The 20,538-nt window shown below is 35.1% G+C and overlaps 1 protein-coding gene across 1 annotated transcript; it reads right to left on the reverse strand.

The window, feature by feature from the left end:
• Window positions 1–1,144: 1,144 nt before the first annotated feature.
• LOC131054304 (zinc finger CCCH domain-containing protein 15) lies at window positions 1,145–4,594 on the reverse strand. Its single transcript, XM_057988779.2, has 3 exons — window positions 4,206–4,594; window positions 1,863–2,967; window positions 1,145–1,755 (listed from the first exon to the last, which is right to left on the reverse strand). The coding sequence occupies exons 2-3, from the start codon at window positions 2,913–2,915 to the stop codon at window positions 1,480–1,482; spliced, it is 1,329 nt and encodes a 442-aa protein (XP_057844762.2). The 5' UTR covers window positions 2,916–2,967; window positions 4,206–4,594; the 3' UTR covers window positions 1,145–1,479.
• Between the last annotated feature and the right edge of the window lie 15,944 nt (window positions 4,595–20,538).

The raw sequence follows: 20,538 nt of genomic DNA on the forward strand, positions 1-20,538 counted from the left end.
ATGAAACATCCAACCCAAATGTGTATGCGTCATACTAAACAAGTTGAGACATCCCAAAGCTCTCATGCTTCTAATTTGGTGAAAATTCCTATGAGCTAAGAACCAAGTAAAACACATAATAGAAAGTGGAGGACACTCTAGATTTTCATATGACTTATTTAAGAATACAATATAATGAGTATCAATAATATCCTCCTCTAAAGAGAAAAAATTAAAATACGATATTGCAATTCCAACTTACAATTCTAAAGTATAATAAGAAGAGCCATCCTAATACCACTTAAAGTACAGCCATATGTCTATATACATCCTACTGGAAGAGGGTCTTATGTCCATACATTCAATTACAAACTACCACACATTTATTATTTTTTTCCAACTTTCTCAAACCTAATTCTTAACCCTTTTAAGTATTAATTAATGAAGGCGTGTCAAGTCCTAGTCAATATAAATTAATTAAGAATAAAGAAAATTTAAATAAATATATAAATATAATAAACATTTATTACCCAATAAAGTATTTGTAGCGCAAACCAACGTACCTTAGCTTCTTAATAGTGACTACTTATGTTATTTTGGACGCTTTCCCCTAACGTATCCTATGGTTGAAGACTAGGACGCCACGGATTTTATCTTGGACTGGATTTTATGTACCCTTGTTTTTGGAGTTTTCTGCACGCCGATTGAACCCAAAATCATTGTCACTCGAGGGCTGCAGCAAATTTTAACTTCTTCCTGAACATGTAAGGATGATGTACAAACCAGTCTCCTATACTTGATTACTCTTAAAAGCTGACTTCGTTTGCATATCGAAAAGGTTAACTTTTTGTGCTTAGCTTTTCTTGCAACTTCACGCAAGGCAACCCGTGCATATTCTTAATGGCTATAACTGCAACGAGGCAGTCACCACTTTCTTATTTGGTATAAATTATGAATAAGACATGTGAATGAGTGGGAGAAAGGCAAACATGCACGAGCTAATCATATCTTAATTATTTTGGGCGGTGCAGCGGCCTATAACACTGCTGAGCGTGAGCGGCCTCCTTTACAGTCATATTAAATAATACTTAAATCCCCACGTAGCACAATCATTAATGTGTAATGTATAAAGCACATCAAAAGAAGAGTAATTTGCACTGCAATATTGACAGCAAATCAACGTAGGCAGCCGTAAAATTATAAAAATAAAGGAGACTAATCTAAATATGGATGGGTGTATAAGCACGGCCTGTATTTGAAGTTTCATCATATATTAAACTGGGCCTCCTTACCAAGGCTTTAGCAAGGGGAGCTTATTTTTACTTCAATGTAAATCCTATGCCGGCGCTTTACACAGCACACAGTCTAATGAGATATAATAATACGATTGCTATCAGCACTTTGGAACACCTTTCAAGATGAGCTGCTGGTTGTTAGAGAGTGGACAATAATATATAAAGTCCTTTGAAATTTTGGATATTTCACAAGTCTGGGCAATTTCTATTTGAGAGATGCCTTCTCCTCACGTGTGAGAACGTGGCGGAAATGACAACGGTGGCCGTAGGGACATTTATCCCCGGCGGCAACCATTCGACATAATTCCGTCTTATAACGTGGATGCCGAATTACGGGACGGAGCTCTTCGATACCGTGCGCAAACTGACATCTGTCGGCGTATGGACAGGCGCCCGTATCTTGCCATTTATTGCACAGCTCTGTCTTCCACATTCCCTGATTGTACGCTTCGTACTCCGCGTCGTTTTCCCCAGAAGGCAGCTGAAATGAATCATGTTCGAATGTTATGCGGTTTGCGGAAACGGAAAGCCAACGAACAGCAATTATTCAAGAAATGACAGATAAAGAAGAATTATATTTCATCTTACAGAAACCGGAACGATATCTGGAAGTGTTGTTGCAGCTAGGCGAAGTCGATGAGGCTGGCATGGAGAATTGACTGGCACTGGTTTACACTTTTTGGCTCCCTCTTTTGCAGCTAGAAATCCGGGTGATCGAATAGAAATGCTCTTTGGCAATGTCGGACGCCGAGCAAGCGGCTTGTCGCTGGCCGCTCTATCCAGATTGCCTGAAACCGAGGCTGATTTGACATTATGCCCAAATTTATTGTTGAATTCAACGCCCAGGACGCTCGTGGGGCTATTTTCAGCTACAATGTCTGATCTGATATTTCTCTTGGTAATATTAATATATCTGTTCTTTGCCTGCTGTGCGTCCCCACTTTCTTCTATGCCATTTGAGTGATGGGCCGGGAAGTGATGGCTTTGCACGAAGGAGAAAGATTCACTAGCTTTGGAGGGAGTGGAATTCAGCAAGGTGTCGTTATACATACTTGACAATGACTGTGGCTGGGGAATAACGGAATAAGTGGCAGGATCGACACGAATAGGCAAGTTTTGTAGGGGATAGTTAGGCATTGACATACCGACTAGTTTAACAATCTCCATATTGGATGCTTGCAGTTGAAGATTCTGTTTTATCAGAGAGTCGATGTCCGCCTCCGCTTGACGTAGACAGGTAATGGAATCGTTGTATGTCTCTGAGAGCTCGTGATATTGTAGGGTTAGACGGACAAGCTGGTACTCTAGAGTTTCAGGGGATTGTTGGCCGGATTCGAAAAGCTGATCTTTATTGTCCCCGTGAGTCGGCGAAAAGCTTTGCAGAAAATTGTCATGGAACGATCTTCTAAATGGAGTGTTGATGCCGGTATAGTCATCTTCTGGCCAAGAAGATCTAGTTGAGATACACTCTTTTGAAGTTGTGCTGTCATCCGATACGTTTCCAGAAGAAGCATTCTCGGCATGGATTGTGCAATTAACAACTTCAGATCCAGCCCAGAGTTCGTCTGAACGACGGCTTTTGCTTCGAAAACTGTGATGCTTCGCTCCGCATTGTGCCCTTGACAAATTTTCAGCATCCATGCTCTCTATTTCGGTTTTCACTTGAAAGTATTCCCTAGAGTGCTCAATAAAGCTGCGAAGGCCACATAATTTATTGTTTATTAGTATAAGGAATCGCATTAAATAAATTAAATAATACAAAACAAAGAAAATGCAGGAAACGGTTTAGCTTTCTGAACAAACTAGGTAACTGCACATAAAACAAACTTAAACGCCAAAATACACAAAGATTAGCATATAGAACTTTGTACGCTTGTATGACCAGTAGGAACTTCTTTCGAATTTCTCAGCTTTCTATTTAGAGAATGAAACCAGACAAAGATTCCAGATCTCTTAATTATTTATGATCATAAATGTATCTTTGAAGAAAACATTAAAATAGCAAAATGACTATGGCAGACACTGACATTTGAGAAAGCGATTATAAAATCGGAATCAGCTTATTAGTACAAGGTTCAGCGGCCCTTATTAAACCAGGGGAGAAAGATGTGTGAGTAAAATCTGTCGGAAGGAGAGGACAATAAAAATTGTTACAGCTTACGGAGAATCACTAAAAGGAAAAAGTAGCATTAAATGCTTCATGAATAGTATTTCCAGCTAAACAGTTGCAGCAAATGGTAAATTTATGAAATATCAGAGAATACATGCAATAAAGGAACCCTAATAGTAGTAAAATTTGCCAGTGAGAACCGAACAAACAACTGTAAAGAGACTTTTCAAATTATTACTGAGGGCTTTTAAAAATACTGCAATTAACCAAAACACAGAAGCGGAATCTAAAGGGAAAGCGAGAAAAGCCTTAAACACAGAAATTGCTGAAAAGTTCGACTAGATTCATGCATAAAACTTTAAATTTCTCAAAAAAAGCATACCGAATGAGCTTTAAAATTTTAAAAATCCAAACAACATCCACTAAAATGAAAAATAAGTAATACGATTTAAATTCACACCTAGAAGTAGATTTTAACCTGAGAAAAATTGAAATTCTCCAAAATAATCTCACGTAACAAGTTATTTCAGCTGAAGACCAAGAAACCTGAAGTAATTTACTCCATCTCATAAAAATTTGACTCAAATTACAGAACACAACTCTAAAACATTGATCTAAACTAAATATTTCTTAAATTTCTACAGCAGAGCCACAGAAACAACACAATTAACCATAAACCACAAATATTTCCTTCAGATGCAACAGCACCTCTAAACATTCATCCATTACGCAGATCTCAAAACCTAAACCAGTAGCGCACACACAAATCCTTCACCTACACAAATTGAACCAAAACATTCCAAAAAACTCAAAAGTCGTACCTCAGAACGCCAAATGCGTTAGACAAAGAGCCAGCCGGGCACCACCACCGCCATTGCTACAGCTCTGCAGACAAATTAAAGAAAGCCTACCCTGCTCCTTTGCAGATCAAATGGAACACAAATTCGAATCCTAAGCATTCCCTTACTACATTTAGGTCTCTTCTTTATTAGAGGAAAAATGGGGGCCGGGCGAAATAAGCTGAATGCTGAGGGAGGCTAACCAATGGTCTGGCATTCCAACAGGTAACCCTTTATATTAACCCCAGGTTAACTCCTAATAAATATCTGGTCTAACTTCCAGGTGACTTTAACGGTAGACATTTTCCGGCCGTGAAACAGTTAATCTCTCTGCGGTTTATTCAGCCGGAACATGTTCCCTTACAACACAACTTTCTGAATCGGGGCCGTTATATGGTTAAGAGAATATCTGTGAGGCACACGATGTAGAGTGAATGAGGTTGTAACTTAACTTACTGGTTGCTTGGTTTGTAAGGTGGTTTTATGGAGGTTGGTAGTAAGTTTATGTAGATGTAGCTCAACACTATCATGTGTGTGTTAGGGTAATTGATTATCCCTATCATTCTCCCACACAGTGCCAATGCGTACGCTATCAGATACATGCGAATGCCACTCATCACCTTGGGGCGCTCGAGGGGCATTACGTTTGAATTATGATTCAATTATCATGCTCCACGAAATCTTAATCATTATCTATCGCTAGGGTGTCAAATAAAAACAACCCGTTTACTTTATTGCTATATGTGGCATATTACCTAAGGATAAGTGGGGACTCATGACAAGTAGGTATATAGTTTGAAGTATTTATGGGAATAATTAAGAGGCAATGAGTATCATATCATTCTATAATGGAGTCATCTCCAACCATGTACTTTTTAATGGGAAGGCTATCAATCAATTTAATGGTCTTCAAAGCGTAAATATAAAACACTAAGTAGATGGGTTTTATGAGTGTCGGCTTCAACCCACAACGTTTGTTTAATTTTGGGATTGTAAGATACGGAATATAAATATTAATTCATGTTGTTTCTTTTTTTCTATGTTAATCATTAATACTATTCTTTATACTTTTTAATTATCAAGTAAAGTAATATAGGTGTGGTAGTTGTGGAATATATAATGTTAACTTCTAAATATTGAATAGAGGAAAATAAATTTGGATTAAGTATTCAAATAGAATTTATGATTAAATTGTATTTAGGTTTGGTGAGTTAAGAAGAGTGTAACAATTTTTCTATAATTTTAGTTTTAGTTAGATTATATTTTTAGAGGTCTTATGGATAAATAAAATAAATTGACCATGTGACTTAATCATTCTTCATGCACAACGTATTTCAAAGAGATGTCATTAGATATCTTTTATATTTGTTTTATCTATCATTTAAACTATAGATCTTTGAATCAACAAATTAATCATCAATTTATAATCCAAATATAGATGGAAAGCTACATTTATATAGTCAAATGTAAAACCCTTCAAAGTTTCCTACCTTGTGTAACTTGAAAACTAGAATATGCATAAAATTTGAAGAACAAAGTGTACAATTGAAAAATATTTGTCACAAGTATTACTAAATCTATGCAAACTAGTACGGCAATAAGTTGCAAATAATTTACATCTTGGACAAATAGTCAAGAAGATGGAGGATCAATGTCTCAATATATTGATGATAGAGTCAAATCTTGAAAAAATGGGAAAAAATGTATGTATATCTTGATATAAAAGTTAGATAGAAACCAACCAAGAAAAGAAAACTAAAACTACACCTTAATTTTCATTAAAATTCTAATTGTAATTGTGCTTAAATAAAATTCAAAATGTTCAAGAAAATTAATATTACCAAACATTCTTCAATTATATATAAATGAATAAAAATCAATATGATATTAGACAAACCTAAAGTATCTATAACCAAGGAAATATAACTTTAGAGATTTGTCAAATCATTTGAAATCCCTTGACAAATAGGCATTTATACTATGAAGAGGATTTATGCTCACAAGAACATTTCCAAATCTACAATACAAAACAATGACTTAAATGTGGTCAATTTTTTTCAAGTGATTCGACTATTAAGATATTTATTTTCATATTTTAAAATAATGTCTTCATATTCCTCAAATGCATATGTATTACTCTTTTTTTATAATGTTTGATTCGATTATCCAAATTTAAAAATAAAATAAAAGATTTTTTATCATATATATTATCAAAAAATTACGTTTTCAATTATTTTTATGCAATTTATGTGACACACACACTTAGTGATATGTATTTTTTAAGATACACTTGCTATGATATAAATGGGTAAGTGCACAAAGATGGGGGACTACTTTGTGGTCTCATCCAAGACATAACATGAGTGCATTATAACACACTCACATTATGGCTTGGTAGTGATCAAGCTTAGGCTTGATCATTACCAAGCCATAACATTCTTTTCTTATAATGAAAGCACATTATGATAGGATTTTAACAGAGGTAGAGTTGTTCACCCAAAAAATAGATACCATACGCATATAATAGTTTTGGAAAGGAAAAAGTAGAGTGAAAGGAAAAACATAGTGAAGTAGTTGGAGCGTACAAGATCTTCACAGTCATCAATAAATGCAAAAACCTAATTCCTTAGACTATGCGGGCATATGCTAAATAAAACTATCACTTGAAAGATAGTTATAGGTGGAGTCAAAAATTACATTTGACACTCCCCCTTAATTTTGACTCCATTTGCAACACTAACTGTAGACGTCTAAAACTGGTCAACGCTTGCGGAGTCGTACTTTAACATCTGCACATTGCCTTATTTTTAGGGTTCTTGCGTTGCATTAACATTTCTTCTATGTTGCGCACTTGGTCTTTATCATTTGCAAGCATCAAGTCCTTCTTCTGCATTCATCATTTTTCTCGCTTTCGAATTTGGTCTTGTCGATAACAATCTTCAATCATGATTTTGGTCGATCCTTGTCCTTGCCACTTTTGTCATTTTGCGATCAATTTGTCATCGATCGTTGTCTTTATCAATTGTGTCAATTTGGATCAATTAGTCATTGTTCCTCGTCAATTGGCGCATTTATCAATCAAATCATTTATCAGCATTGGTCCTTTGTTAGTCGTGATCAAATCGAATCGACATCAATTATCCTTTGTCAAGACCTAATTGTCATTCTTGCATTTCTAATTCATCTTCCAGGGTTTCACGATTTATTCATTTTAACCTTGTTTTTCATTTCTCCCTCTAGGTTAAATTATTTATTTATTTATCCTAAGTCTTCTTGTCGCAATTAAATGTTCATTTAATTGGCTAATTAATTCCTCCCTCTTTGTGAATTAATTAATAAATGAAAAATTGTTAATTAATTCACTTAATTCCTAATTTCATCAATTTTCTAATTTCCTAATTTCTAATTCACCTAATTTCAATTCTCTCCTATTTTTCTCCTAATTTCATGGGAATGACATTTCCATTTGTCATAATTTGTCATAATTGACAATCAATCAATTTTGGCATAGAAATTTGTCATAAATTGTCATGAATTATCAATCAATCAATCTTGCATAGAAAGTGCAAATTTGTCATAATTTGTCATAATTGACATTCTTGATTTGCAATTTCCATTCGAATCTCTTCGTGCTAATTTGATCTTTTCTCCAATTTGTCTATAAATTGGATGATTTTCTTCAATCAAGATCCCTACCTGGTTGAATCAATCACGCTTCTAGTATTTTTGCGCTACAATCTTGTCTACTTGCTTCCACATCATGCATATGCACTAGTAGGTGAGAACCACAAACAAATATATTTGAAGGAGAAAGAAGGACAATGGAGCCACATGAAGGAGACATTCAAGTCTGCATTTGGTTTGCTTAGTTTTCAATCTTGAATTGATGTCTTGTTTTCATGTCTTTATTGAGTGTTTTTAGGATTGATCATTGCATTTGAGCTTTCGTGATTGAGCTATATTACTAATACTACTTGCTTTGATGATTTCTGAATTCCTAGCTACATTAATTGGTGAACCTGATGTGAACTAACCCCCCAATCATGCTTTTGAGTGCTTTTGAGTTGATTTGCAGGTTAAAAACCCAAGAAACAGGGTAATGCAAGGTTTTCTGGGAACTTTTGTGCCTGTGTGAGACAATCTGCACCTGTGTCAAGCATTCTGCGCCTGTGTCAAGGACAATCTACGCCTGTGTGAGACAATCTGTGCCTGTGTCAAGCATTCTGCACCTGTGTAAGTCCAGAAATAGAGGTAAAAAAAGCAGTGTTTTTACTTGCAAATTGTTTTGTTTTGCATTCTGTTTCTGCTTCTTGGTTTTTGGTACTGATTCTTTGTGCAACATCTTGGCATTACGCATGGAAAAGACAAAGATGAAACTACTAACGAGTTTTATGCAGGTTCGATAGTCAAATATCACACATATCAAACTTCTAACTTGGTGGTTTTGCAGGTTGCCTTGGATTACAACTAAACTTTGTGTTTGTAATTAATATTTAGGCACCTATTATGATTTCTAAATAGGATGGAATGAATGTATGTTTGCTTTGATTGTTGAGTTTGACATTGGAGTAGGAGAGTATGCTCTCATCCTTCTTAGGGTGATCAGAATTCCAGATCTTCGATACCATGCTCGTGTTTTTTATTGTGTGTCACCTTTAGAGGGCCTGCCTTCCCGACCATTTGCTTTTGCAAGCAAGTGACAATCGTGAGAAGGGAACGACCCAAAGTGAGTACAGCTAGAATACCTTGGCATTCTAACTCACTATAAATAAATACCTGATGGGCGAAAGCTTTGAAGGAAGGGTTACGTGGGAATTGCAGTTACTTGGGAAGTGATGACCCTTGAACTCTTTCTCATATCAACATCTAAGTAGGACCTCACGGTCTAGATCGTGCTTACGCGAATACATTTGTTTGGTATCTTGGTGGGCTTAATGTCTTAATCACGCTTGCATGACACCAAGGAGTAACGCTTAACAGAAATCCTGACTAAACACCTTGTATTTAGAGGCCAAAAATCCTTCTAGTTGCTTGAGAAGGACAAGTTTGGATACTTGGAAGAGATACTAAGTTCGCCATGGGGATATTTCCATGGGGACTGATGCTTTGCTGCCCTGAGAAGTGAGTGTCGTGGAGGGGAGCTCGTGGGGTCAAGCATCTATGTATTCTCCTTGAATCTCATAACGAGTCTACCTCTCAAGTACCTACTGTCCTTGCCTACCATAAGAAATGTGTGAATGAGCATGATTGTCTTGAGTCTAAGTTAAAATATCTTGTCTTCTTTGCTTGTCAAAAGTTGAGTTGTGTCTCATTTCAAAAACAAGACAAATTGATTCAAAACAAGGTTAAACACAAGAGTATTTCATTCAACAAAGTTCAAAACACCTTCAAACATGGTTGTCAAACATTTTTCAAAATCTTGTCTCAACATTCATGTCACTTAGGTTTAGGTTCATCTTAGGTTTGCATTTTGCAAATTCATTGTCAATTACCAAGGTTAAGTTTCACCTAGGTCATACTCCTTTGTATATCAATAAGGGTCATCTATTTGCATATGTCCTCTTACATTAGAGTAATACCATTTCATAATTCAACCTTCGGTTTTGCCTTAGGTTGACATTGTCATACATTTGCATGTGCATACCCTAGGTCCCTTCATTAAGATTAAGTCATTATCATATCATATTAGGGTCATTTGCATAGTAACTGTCCCTTTGCATATAGTGTCAAAACTAGGTTTTTTCATACTTGAGTAATCCAAATCTTTGATAAACCCTAAGTCATTGTTAGGAAGTCTAGACCTTATCAAACCTTTTCTCTTTTTGTCATTATTGTCATTTGGTCAAACCTAGCTTAGTATCCAAGCATATAGGGGAGACATTGTCATTTTGTCCTATTGTCACTTGGTCCTTTTGTCCTTTGAGGTCTAGACATCATTTCAATTTCCTAAGGGTCTCTTTTTTAGATTTGCATTCCAAAAAGTTTGTCAAAATCTTGAAAAACAACAAAAACATTAAGTTGCATTGTCATCCTTTTAGGTTGCATTTTTCAATCCCATTAGTTGCATTGCATAGTGACATGTTTGTTGAAATGAGATCTCAACCTTCTTACGAAGCCATGTCATCACAATTGAGCAATCAATCATGTCAATCCAATCTCTACATGTCTCAGAACTTGGATCAAACTTATCATGATGATGTAAATGTCCAAATACAAAAACTAGAGGAGAAACTAGCTTAAGAAGAGGAGATATTGGAACAAAGAGTGAAAAACATTGAGAAGAATAGATCACAAATGTCCAAAATGTTTTGAAAATTTCCAGGTCGAAATCCAAAGATTGAGCCAATTGATGTAAGATCTCTTCTTGAATGATCAGACATACCAACTCTCCTCTCCCAAATAGAGATGATGAAACAATTTCAAGAAAAGAGACAACATCAATTTCAACATTATGTGCCTCCACAACAAGAACAAGAAGGTGTTTACTATCAATCAGATTTTCAACCAATACAACCAATGGTTCAACCAATTGTTCAACATATACAACCAATACAACCAATGGTCCAATTTCAACAATATGTCCAACCAACTATACAATGTCAACAAATAATTCAACCAATGGTGGAATATCAACAAGTTCAATCAACATATCAATGTCAACAACCACAACCAAACATTCAAAAACAAAACTTGCAACATGCACCAAGCCAAGTTTCAAACATATCCGAACAATTGAACCAAGTCCAATATCAAAACATGACATCAAACCAAAAACACGTTCAAATTCCAAATACAACCATGTCAAAACCTTGAAAGGAAGGTGACTTTATTGCAATGATCTTAAGGAAACTACCAAGTGAGTTCTTTGAGGAAGATCAAGACAATACAATTATGTCTAGCAATGCCTCATCCCCCCACAAACAAATTGACTCTCCAGTGGCATCTATCCCTACACCTTTAGAAGTTTCACAAGAACCTTCTATGTTGTCCTCATCAAACAATGCACCCAGCGATGCAATTATCCAAGGGCTATCCATAATTGATTGCCAAGATAATCCAATTCATGATACACATCCTTGTCATGTTTCAGAAATACAAGACCCAATGCCACCATGCACTTTATTACCATTACCTATTTTAGAGGACCCCATTCGAAGTCCCTCTTCCTCATGTTCAAGCATTGATTCCTTGTCAGAATCCATCACAAATGTTCAAAGTGCATTTCCTTCATCCCAAAACATTGAGCCCTTGTCAGAATCCTCCATGCATATCCAAAGTCCAACCCCATGTCAAGAGGATAATTTAGAGCATGAAGAAATGTGTCTTGAAATAGATGAAGATCAAGATCTTGAAACCTTATCATCCTATCCAATTGTTGACCAGGACCCCATGTTCCCAGACACTCATGATGATTCCCCTATTCTTGTCCATCCTATCCAAAGTCCTATTGACACTCCATTCCTTGAGCAAGATCAAGATATCCTAGTCCATCCAATCCCAAACGATCCCCTTCCATTTCATGAAAAAAATGTCCTTTCAAATCCCATTGACATTCCACTTCCTAAGAAGGATCAAGATATCCCTTCCATCCTTTCCGATGATCCCATTGAAAGTCAAGAAAAAAGCACCTTTGAAGAGGATTCCAATGATCTTCCTCCTTGTCAAGATCAAATTATTCCTTTAAATCCTCCACAAGATCCTTTTGTTCCTCCATCTCCTTGTCTTAATGCTCCAAATACACTCCAAGATCTCATTTCTTTTGATGATCCCATTATTTCTCCCATTCCATCTCTTGAAGAGCCTATCGTTGAACCGTGTCCACTACAAATCCTAGCCCCCCTCATGATCCTAATTTCCCTCATGATTCTAATGTGTCAGTGCAAGATGTTCATGAACCCTTGACATGCATAATGGGTTCTTCCACTTTGGTCCAATTTGATCCACTTCAAGATCTCATTATTTCTCTCATATCATATCCACCTCATAATGGACTCGCGTCTTCTTCCCAAAGAAAAGACTATCCTACAAGTCAATATATTCATAAAGGCAAAGGAGTAGACTTTCATGAGAAAGAACCCCTCCATATCAAAGAAGATCTTAAGGTTCATGTCTACACAACTCACTCTCAAGACGTTGGTATCCCCCCATCAAAATCAAAACATACACCTTCCCCATCATACTTTCCATCCATCTTAGGTCCTTATATCCCTTCATTCTCTATGCAAGGTCAGCAAAGGCACACATCTTTGAGAACCTTCCAGTCATCCAAAAGAACTCCATTTCATTCATATCCATCCATGCATTCCTTTCCCCCTCCAAGCAATTTGGATGCTAAGTATAAAAGTCATAAGTCTAGAAATCCACATGTATTCAAGGATCAACATGTCCAATCTAATCGACATGTCAAAACAAAGAAAAATATGATCTATAAAGAAAAAGAAATATCCAAAAGGCCACAAAGGCCCACTGAGAAAAATAAAGCAAAGTCAAAATATATATCGGTTCTTAAATCCCTTGTGCAAGCAATGCACTCCAAGGAACCACAAAAGCATGAAAAATCAAAAACCATGTGGATCCCTAAGCAGCTTCTTGAAGCACAAAAAGAAAAATCCAACTTGGCATCCAAAATTGCTATTCCTCCATCCAAACCTCTCAAATCTATTCCTCCATCACCTTCTTCATCCATTTTGGGCCCTTATGTCCCAAAATCCCAAGTTATTCCTCCATCCAAACCTTCCAAGTCTATTCCTCAATCACCTTCTTCATCCGTTTTGGGCTCTTATGTCCCAAAATCCCAAGCTATTCCTCCATCCAAATCTCACAATCTGAGATCCATTTTTCCTCCATCAGTCCATCACCCCTCAAGGTGTGTGCCAATGTCGATCTTGCCAACATTTCTATCCACTCAAGCACAGTTCTTCCAATACCCTATCCATTATCCAATGCATATTTTCCATCCTTCGATCCCTTTGGTCCAATCCTTTGCATAAATCCTTGCCTTAGTTTCATCTTATTTTCCATGTCCTTATCCTACCAACGTCTTTGAGCATACTTTTAAAGGTCATGGTCCATTTTTTTTTCAAGGCTACTATCCAAACAAACAGACGCTTGTGTCCTTCTTCCATCCCCTATCATGTGTCCATCTTCTATTGAAAAAGTCAAAATACAAAAAAAAAAAGTGAAAAAAAAAGAAAAAAAGTCATAAAAAGACAAAAGAAAAAAAAGTAAAGCAAAAATAATTCGTCCACTAGTGAAAACCTGGTAAACAGGTGCCTTGGGCAAGTACCGTGATGAAAACTTGGCAAACAGGCGTCATGCGTAATCTATGAACTTCTTGCACACCGTACTTGGGGACAGATTTTATCCTATCATATACTTTTGTCCTTCATTGTTCCATTATCCTATCATACTATGTCATTACCCTTCATATCCTATTGTCCCTCATGTCCAGTTTCCCTTTCCACCTTTGATCTTGACAAGGCTGAGGATCTTCATGAGCATCATGCATCTTGTTTGCAACTTTTAGTCCATCATAGCTTTTGGTCTTTATCCATTTTCTTATTATAACCTTTCATCCATATTCCCTAGCTTATTGCAACTTTCTGCCACTCTCCCTTAGCCTACCCCGACCTTCAGTCCATGTCCCTTATCCATTCTTGGTCTTGCTTATCCTATCCATATCTTATCACTATCCATACACTTTTTCTATCCCTTGATCTTGATCTGACATAAGGACGCAAAATTTAAAAATAGTTTCAAATACCTCTTGACATGTCCCTCATGCCATGTCACTGCTTTACATTGTCATATCCAGTCTCTTGTCCCATCACGCAATAGCCCTTGGAAATTGCATCCGTATTGTCTCCATAATAAAAGGCCTTTGTCTTCCCTCTATCCACCAACATTTCAGCAAGCCTATTTATTCACCTATCATATTCCTTGCCTTGCTAGACATTGGGGGCAAAATCATAAAAATTGAATAAAGTCCTGAAATAAAACAAAAAAAATTGAAAAATGTCCTGAAATAATTCAAAAAAATTGAAAAATGTCCTGAAATAATTCAAAAAAATTAAAAAATGTCCTGAAATAATCCAAATAATTCAAAAAAATTGAATAATGTCCTGAAATAATTCAAAAAAAATAGAAAAATGTCCTGAGAAAATCCCTAAAAATTCATATACAGTCCTGAAAAAATGAACACAAAATTTTTTTTCAAAACATTAAAATCCAAAAACAGGCATTTTGCAATAAAAGATCCCTTTGTGCATAGACAGATCACTGAGCATACCTCCAACGACAATTAATCACACATTGTGCTTTAATGAAATCATGCGTTAACAGATGAACTTTTTCAATCAAACCAGACATGCAAACTGATCAAAATTGTCATATCAATTAATCAACATCAATATCATTTGTCCTTGTCACTATTATCATGGGTCTTATACAGGGTGTGGTATACTCGAAACCAGACTGTGTCCTGTCTTAGACGGGTACCGCATTCCCTGGAATCAGACAGCATGATCATTCTTGTTTTCCACTTTTGACAATGACGATCAGACTGTTTGTTTGACTTGGTTGAATTTGTGCGTCTTATCTTTTTACTGATTTATCTTTGGCTTTGATCATGTTCCTATGTTGCTCGATGATGTCACTAAGTGATTTAGAGTGACCGGGATGGTTCATGGTCCCTTTTCTTGTTTTGTTGTGTTTGTTGTTTGTGGAATGTTTGTCACAAACTGGGGCAACTATATCATTGGGTGTCTGAGATAAGTACATTCACTTTGTGAATGCCGCACATACCTCGACCCTTGATGTATGCACCCTAGGATGCTTCACTCATTCTTTGTGTACGATGTGTCTATCTTTTACAAAAGGGGTTGCGTTTCAGCTCTAGCCTTCAATGCCATGATGCTCTGCATCCGCTTTGCTACATTAAATAAAGGTTCTCACCTACTTATGTGCATTTGTGAAAGCAAGTTTTCCTTCATCTCTAACTATCCTCTCTCTAATTTCTGCTTACTAACATTTCTTCCGTCAGTCTTGGTAGTCTGCTTGCTCCTATCATTTTCTATCATTCTTATCGATCAATTGGCCTGTTTTGGATGTTTCCAGCCAATTCCTCGAGGGGGCATGCATATGTCATTGTTATTGTTTGGGGCATTTTTCATTATTGTTCTTTAAAACAACGCTTAAAATCGCATTGTCTCAAAGAGGGGCAAAATGTAGACGTCTAAAACTGGTCAACGCTTGCGGAGTCGTACTTTAACATCTGCGCATTGCCTTATTTTTAGGGTTCTTGCGTTGCATTAACATTTCTTCTATGTTGCGCACTTGGTCTTTATCATTTGCGAGCATCGAGTCCTTCTTCTGCATTCATCATTTTTCTCGCTTTTGAATTTGGTCTTGTTGATAACAATCTTCAGTCATGATTTTGGTCGATCCTTGTCCTTGCCAATTTTGTCATTTTGTGATCAATTTGTCATCGATCGTTGTCTTTCTCAATTGTGTCAATTTGGATCAATTAGTCATTGTTCCTCGTCAATTGGTGCATTTATCAGTCAAATCATTTATCAGCATTGGTCCTTTGTTAGTCGTGATCAAATCAAATCGACATCAATTATCCTTTGTCAAGACCTAATTGTCATTCTTGCATTTCTAATTCATCTTCTAGGGTTTCACGATTTAGTCATTTTAACCTTGTTTGTCATTTCTCCCTCTAGGTTAAATAATTTATTTATTTATCCTAAGTCTTCTTGTCGTAATTAAATGTCCATTTAATTGGCTAATTAATTCCTCCCTCTTTGTGAATTAATTAATAAATGAAAAATTGTTAATTAATTCACTTAATTCCTAATTTCATCAATTTTCTAATTTCCTAATTTCTAATTCACCTAATTTCAATTCTCTCCTATTTTTCTCCTAATTTCATGGGAATGACATTTCAATTTGTCATAATTTGTCATAATTGACAATCAATCAATTTTGACATAGAAATTTGTCATAAAGTGTCATGAATTATCAATCAATCAATCTTGCATAGAAAGTGCAAATTTGTCATAATTTGTCATAATTGACATTCTTGATTTGCAATTTCCATTCGAATCTCTTCATGCTAATTTGATCTTTTCTCCAATTTGTCTATAAATTGGATGATTTTCTTCAATCAAGATCCCTACCTGGTCGAATCAATCACGCTTCTAGTATTCTTGCACTACAATCTTGTCTACTTGCTTTCACATCATGCATATGCACTAGTAGGTGAGAACCACAAACAAATCTATTTGAAGGAGAAAGAAGGACAATGGAGCCACATGAAGGAGACATTCAAGTCTGCATTTGGTTTGCTTAGTTTTCAATCTTGAATTGATGTCTTGTTTTCATGTCTTTATTGAGTGTTTTTAGGATTGATCATTGCATTTGAGCTTTTGTGATTGAGCTATATTACTAATACTACTTGCTTTGACGATTTCCGAATTCCTAGCTACACTAACAATTCCTAATTGTTGTTTTTGAAATTCAAATTTTTCTTTTGCCAATAGCTTAGTAAATATGTATGCTAATTAGTTTTTAGAATTGCAAAACTGTAGACCAACTTCTTCATTGTTGACCAACTCTCTAATGAAGTGGTAATGAGTATCAATGTGCTTTCTCTTCTGATGGAAAACAAGGTTTCTGGAAAGTGCTATCACTGAGCTATTATCACAAAAGACGGTAATTGGTTCCTTCTTTGTTTCTGGTTCAATATCACTTATTAATCTCTTTATCCATACTGGTTGACAAGTTGTTGATGTAGCTATAGTGTACTCTACCTCTGCAAATGAAATAGTGACTATGGGCTACTTCTTGGATGCCCATGAAATTACACATGTACCCAAACAAAATGCATAACTTGATGTGCTCTTTCTATCGTCAACACTTCCTGCAAAATCACTATCTATAAATCCAACGAGTTGGTTGTCTTCAGAACCTGTATACAAAATACCATGTCATATTATTCCCTGCAATGTATCTTAATATTCTCTTCCCTGCCTTCGAGTGAGATTCCTTCGATGACTCCATGGACTTGGAAAGAAGGTTGACTGGGTATGTGTAGGATCATGGTGGGCCAAAATAGGCCCTTAATCGCAAAGAAATTTCATAAAAACAGAGATAGGCAACTTGACGTAAAAATTTGAATTAGTTATGAACATTATTTAAAAAATATGTAAGAAGAGAATATGTAGCAAATTGAATGTAATTTCTGAGCTACTAGTTTTTTCTGAAAAAAATAAAAAATAAAAATAAAAATAAATCTGATGCTCTGCAAAAAGGATTAGAAAATCTGTTTGATGGCAACACACACAAGAGCACAAGAAACAAACGTTAGTGTTAGCAACAAAAGATTATCCTAAACAGGCATATCAAGAGAGATATTAAGCATGAAATAGAAAGCATATAAACATAAAATGAAATAGCTAATCAAGATGCTCATAGTTGCTCCTCCCTTGTTCCTCTCCTCTCCAAGTCCCAAATGAGTGTAGCTCTCAGCAGCTTTTTGCACTATGGATGCTTATGGAGGATTGAGATTTAATACTAAGCTTCAAATATGAAATGAAAAGCTAAATACTATGCTAGAGTAGATAGTGATGCTATGAAAAAGCTCTATGCTAATGCCAGTATAACAACAATACTCTAAAATGCTTCTCCTTTTGCTTGAGGAGAAGGGTTCTATTTATAGAAGAAATGGAGAAATGAAGGGTTAAGATTGAGCAATCTTAACAAGGGTTAGGATTGAAAGTTGGGGATCCATGTGCACAATTGGCACCAATAAAATGGTGACAAGTGTCAACATAGGATTGGGTTGAGAGAAGAGGTTGGAGGCATTAAAGGCCTGAGAAGACCTCATGGTTATCTAGAAGGTAAGGGTCAAGTCTAAATTAAGATTACCCACTGGATTAGGAGTTAATGCAAGGATAAACCTTTGTGCAAATGATTAAGAGATAATCATGGTCAAAGCATTAAAGGCTTGATGAGACCCTTGGGTTGGGTAGAGGTTGAGTCAAAACAAATGTTTTAACCATGTGGGAGGGTTTGAGGTAACCATTAATGGTTATTGGAGACTTTGGGGATTAAGTGGTTGAAGGTTGGAAGCTTTCAAAGGTTATCCAAGACTTTGAGGGTTTATTTGTTGAACACAAAAAGCATTAATTGCTTTTCAAAGACTTTGGAGTCTTTGAGAAGTGACTCCAATTTGCTTAGGAATGTGACAATATTTAGGGGATGGATTAGGCTAATTAGGAAGGGTTTAGAAGAATCTAGAAGGGGTTTAGGCATACAAGTGGATTTTGTAGGAAAATGCAAGTGGGAGAAATTTTGGTATTTTCAATTAAAATAAAATCATTTATTTCAATTAAATGGTGTAATTTGCATTTGGATAAATATTCAAATAAATATTAATTTATTTAAATGAGAAAAATGAAGATAAAGCATTAAAATGCTTGAAGACTTTGAGGGAAACCATTAAAGGCTTGAAGACTTTAAGGAAAACCATTAAAGTCTTAAGAAGACTATAGAAGGAAGCCATCAAGTTTGAAGACTTTAAAGCCATCAAGTTTGACTACTTTAAGGGAAACCATTAAAGGTTTCAAGTGGGTGAGGATAAATAGGATTTTAAATAAATAATTTATTTAAAATAGTTGTGCAACTTGCTTTTGTAGGAAAATACAAGTGGGTGGAGGATAAAGGTGATTTAAATAAATTATTTATTTAAAATAATTGTGCAATTTGCATTTGTAGGAAAATGCAAGTGGGTGGAGGATAAAGGTGATTTAAATAAATGATTTATTTATTTAAATGTGAGAGGTGGGATTTTGGGGGTTTTAAATAAATATTAATTTATTTAAATGTGAGAGAAGATTTAATTAAATAAATATGATTTATTTATTTAATTAATGGTCTGAATTTGGTTAAGTGAATTAAATCAAATAAATTGAATAATTTATTTAATTAATAGGAGAATAGGGTTAAGATGAATTAATTAAATATTAATTTAATTAATTATTAATTGATGGTTAAATAATCAAATAAATATTAAATATTCATTTAATTAAGTGGACAGATTTATGTGACTACAAAATCTTTTGACGAAAATTTGAAATTTCAATGCAGTGGTACTAAAATTTTAGGAAAAAGATAAGAAGTAGGTGTATGTTTGACCACCCTAACCACAATCAAATCATAATATTTTTTTTAAGATTTTAATATAAGTAGTAGACTCATATCCAGATGTGACACATATTTTTTGTAAATTTTTTTAAAGTAAATAATTAATTATAATTTTTTTACTATAACTTTTCAGAAATTGAAAAACTCGTACGTCTAACCACCTTAAATTGGACTAAACTTTATGGAATTCAATTTTTTTCTATCCTATACTAGGAAAAGCATAGAATGTGATGCATGTTTTGGATTCAAAAAATGTGATATCATTTGAAAGTTATGGATGTTTTTCAATTAGCCTATCAATTAGGACTTTAGTTGAAATTCAATTAGAAAATAAATAATAATTATTTATTAAAGTCAAAATAAGGAAAACCTTATATCGTTGGAAAGATGAGGATGTCCTTAAAAAACCCTTTTTGTTTCATCAATTTTGGCTATAAAAAAAGTCAGCCAAGTTATAGTGAAGTCTGGAAAAACAAGGAACACTCAAAAACATGTTTTTTCTATTGACTTTTCAGGTTTTGCATTTCCTAGGCAAATCCCAAGCCAAATACCAAGATTTCAATTTTTTGTCTAGGAAATAAGAAATCCAATACTAATCTAAAATCTGATTTATATAATTTTTTATTATGAATAAAGTCAACAATATTTAGTATGTTATTATATATTGTATAGTATTAATATATTATATATTAATATATTATATATTAATATATTATATGCATGTTATATATTAATACTATAATATATATAAATATATATATTAAAAATTATTTATAATATATAATATTTTTATTAATATATTAATAATAAAAGATATCGTATATTGGATAATATCTGATATCTAGTACCTTGTTTAGGATAGGGAGAGAGGAGGAGGGAGACAAGGGGGAGAGAGAGAGAGAGAGAGAGAGAGAGAGAGAGAGAGAGAGAGAGAGAGAGAGAGAGAGAGAGAGAGAGAGAGAGAGAGAGAGAGAGAGAGAGAGAGAGAGATGGTTGGCAAGGGATAAGGGAAAAGTGATCTAGATAGGGGGAAAGGGAGAGGGAGAGATAGGGAGAGAAGGGTAAGGAAGAGGGAGAGATGGGGAGAGAAGTGTAAAGGGATTTGGAG

The sequence above is a fragment of the Cryptomeria japonica genome, chromosome 2, assembly GCF_030272615.1.
Source record: "Cryptomeria japonica chromosome 2, Sugi_1.0, whole genome shotgun sequence".
In the NCBI taxonomy this organism is placed as follows: Eukaryota; Viridiplantae; Streptophyta; class Pinopsida; order Cupressales; family Cupressaceae; genus Cryptomeria; species Cryptomeria japonica.